Consider the following 2,658-nt stretch of genomic DNA (forward strand, 5'->3'; position numbering starts at 1 on the left):
TATCGCTACCTACTTTCTTTTAATTGATAATCACATAACATGGACATTCTGCAGTGGGAAATAAGTCTATTTCGATGGCTTGTGAGATCAATCCCCAATCTCTGGTCTGGTTGGGGAACTTGTAGTATATGGGTCTTCAAGAGGACGGTCAACTATATCATAGTTCGGTATCATTGCTGTTACATTGACCTCGTCTAACCGTCCTGAAATTATCGCGTATCTCTGCCGCGTTGACCGCACACCTATGATAATCGGACACCTTCGTAACTATGCTTCGGGCAGGGCCTCCTTTATGGTTGATTCTTCTGGCTTTTGCCGCCGCATTCGCGACAGCAACGTCTCTTCTTCGAAACAGCAAACTATGATCACAGTCGCGATCCCGGCAATTGCCACCAAGAGGGCACTGACCACTGTCCAGCCATCCCCCAGATGGTCGTACAACTGCAATGGTGAAATCATCAGGCTTGTTCGGCGAAACACGAGCGCGGTACTCACTTGACCGCTAATAATAGGTCCCACTTTATACAAATGTGAGTATCGCTCGTCCTTCAGAACTAGGAGCAACGCCGAGCATACACATACCTGCAGATCCCAAACCATTCGCCATGTTTTGCACCCCATATGTGTGCGCAACTGCTCAGAAAGTCCACATCAGTTTCATTTTAATCTTTCTCACTAATCAGACTTTGATACTGACATCCGACACCTTCCAGCATCCTCGTCGCCGATGACAATTCCGTGTTTATCACCGTCAAGAGTGATGTGAAGCCCAGGGCTGTATGCACATTTCGAGAGCCTACTTTTAGCACCTACTTTCTAGACTATTCACTACGAAACACTCACATGACAGCGCGAACATCGCAATAAATAGACCAGCAGACTTGTCCAGTATCAATAGCCCAAACCACGGCATGCTGAATGCAACTGCGATCGCTCCGACAATGGCTGGTCCTCTCTTATCCACCAACCACCCTCCGATGATACTCGCTGTAGTACATATCACGGCTCAGTTTCCAACCTCCTACACGCGACACAGATGTACTCACAGATCATACCGGGTAGAATGAAGCCCATGTACACGAGACCGACCTTGGTCGAATCATAGTTCCATATGGCTTGCATGTGCAGGGGAAGAACGGGCTCCTGGAGGGCGAGTACGATTCTGTTCCCCGGATATGGTCAATTGCGAGCATTGCAGAGAGGTGGGGATGAAATTGACATACGCGTAAAGCAAGGCACATGCGCAAGTCGCAAGAGCCCGACGCGACCTCATCAGCTTGTTCGCCGTCTCAAGAAGGCTCAGCTCCCGGTGCTTCTCCAGACTCGTGGGCAACACAGCAATAGCTTCCGCGTCCTTCTGTTCCAGAGTGACTATGTCTGAGCTCTGTGGCGTCGACGACTGATCGTCGTCGTTATCTTTGTCATTCTTTTCGCCAGACGAAGGTACAGATGTTTCTCCTTCTTTCTCAGCGTCTGCCTCCTGGGCAGGAAGTGCAGCAGGGTCGATGCCCCATCGTAGAGCGTGTTTGCGCTCGATCACTAGCAGACGGCCGACTAGATCTACCGCGGAGAAGATAATGCCAAAGATGAACGGTGCCCGGAACCCATAGGCTGTGTACAGTGCTCCGGACACTGGTGGCCCGATGACTGTTCTATGTATAATTGATTGGTTAGCATAACTCGGAGCTTGCAGCACAACTGGAATCGAGTGCACCCGAGAGCAGCGCCGCTCATGGCTAATCCGAAATGACCTGCAGTCATGATTAACGTTTATGTATTTATGTAACTTGAGAACAAAACTCACGCCCGATGGAGTTCTCATGAATCGTGTCGCAACTGAGAGAAGACGAAGACGATAACACTTCAGTTGTCAGAGATAGACCTGATGGCACGTTCTAAACATGCGCTCACACAAGCGCCAATCCCACTACCCACACAACCGACGAGCTGAAGCCCTGCAGAATCCGAGCGATAATCATCGGCCAGTATGTCGGCGATTCCATGAACAGAATCTGGGCTGCGATGATACCCAGCTGTCCACATATAAGCGGAACCTGCCTGTTCCTGTATCGCTCAGACAGTATTGCAATCGGAGGGGTGACTAGGGGAGAACATTAGAATCACTATTCTCGGCGCCATCTCATAGTAAAGTCGGAAACGACTGACGCACGACCGTCCCAATGGACTATCAGCATTCAGGTCAGTGATCCAACAGCGTAAAATTTAGAGGATGCGGCGTACAAAAGCAAACAACAGCCAGCCAGTGAGACCAGAAACGTCAGAATAGCCCATGCGCTCGATCTGGAACGGGATGACTGGAACGATGACAGAGTAGACCGTCCAATCTGATAGAATGCCTAGAATACAACCGGTGTTTTAGCTAGAACAAGTCCAACTAGTCGCTACGCACCTAGCCAGAGGACTGGGGGCATGATAGGCCCAGGGTCAGCAATCTTATGCGTGCTTGACGAAAGGCTGTTACAGTGCTCACCGATGGTAATAAACCAAGGCGAACATCTCCACCGTAAACCCCAGGGTCTTGATCGTTCATTCGCGTCGGTCGTCGCGACGACAGTGGGTTGAGAATCTGACATTGGAAGCCTAGCTGGTGGCAGAATATATCGAGATCCTGGATCCTCGCACCAGAGCCCAGCGGCA

The 2,658-nt window shown here is 50.3% G+C and overlaps 1 protein-coding gene across 1 annotated transcript; it reads right to left on the reverse strand.

Annotated features, from left to right (window-relative positions):
• Positions 1-267: 267 nt before the first annotated feature.
• Positions 268-2,432, reverse strand: FIBRA_08901 (uncharacterized protein; the record flags this gene model as incomplete). Its single annotated transcript, XM_012330514.1, has 13 exons — positions 268-441; positions 496-518; positions 583-633; positions 698-775; positions 844-987; positions 1,047-1,162; positions 1,224-1,652; positions 1,715-1,751; positions 1,805-1,836; positions 1,912-2,101; positions 2,167-2,185; positions 2,242-2,357; positions 2,411-2,432. 13 exons carry the CDS (start codon positions 2,430-2,432, stop codon positions 268-270), a joined length of 1,431 nt encoding a protein of 476 aa, XP_012185904.1.
• Between the last annotated feature and the right edge of the window lie 226 nt (positions 2,433-2,658).

The sequence above is a fragment of the Fibroporia radiculosa genome, assembly GCF_000313525.1.
Source record: "Fibroporia radiculosa TFFH 294 genomic supercontigs, scaffold4552, whole genome shotgun sequence".
NCBI classification, from domain to species: domain Eukaryota; kingdom Fungi; phylum Basidiomycota; class Agaricomycetes; order Polyporales; family Fibroporiaceae; genus Fibroporia; species Fibroporia radiculosa.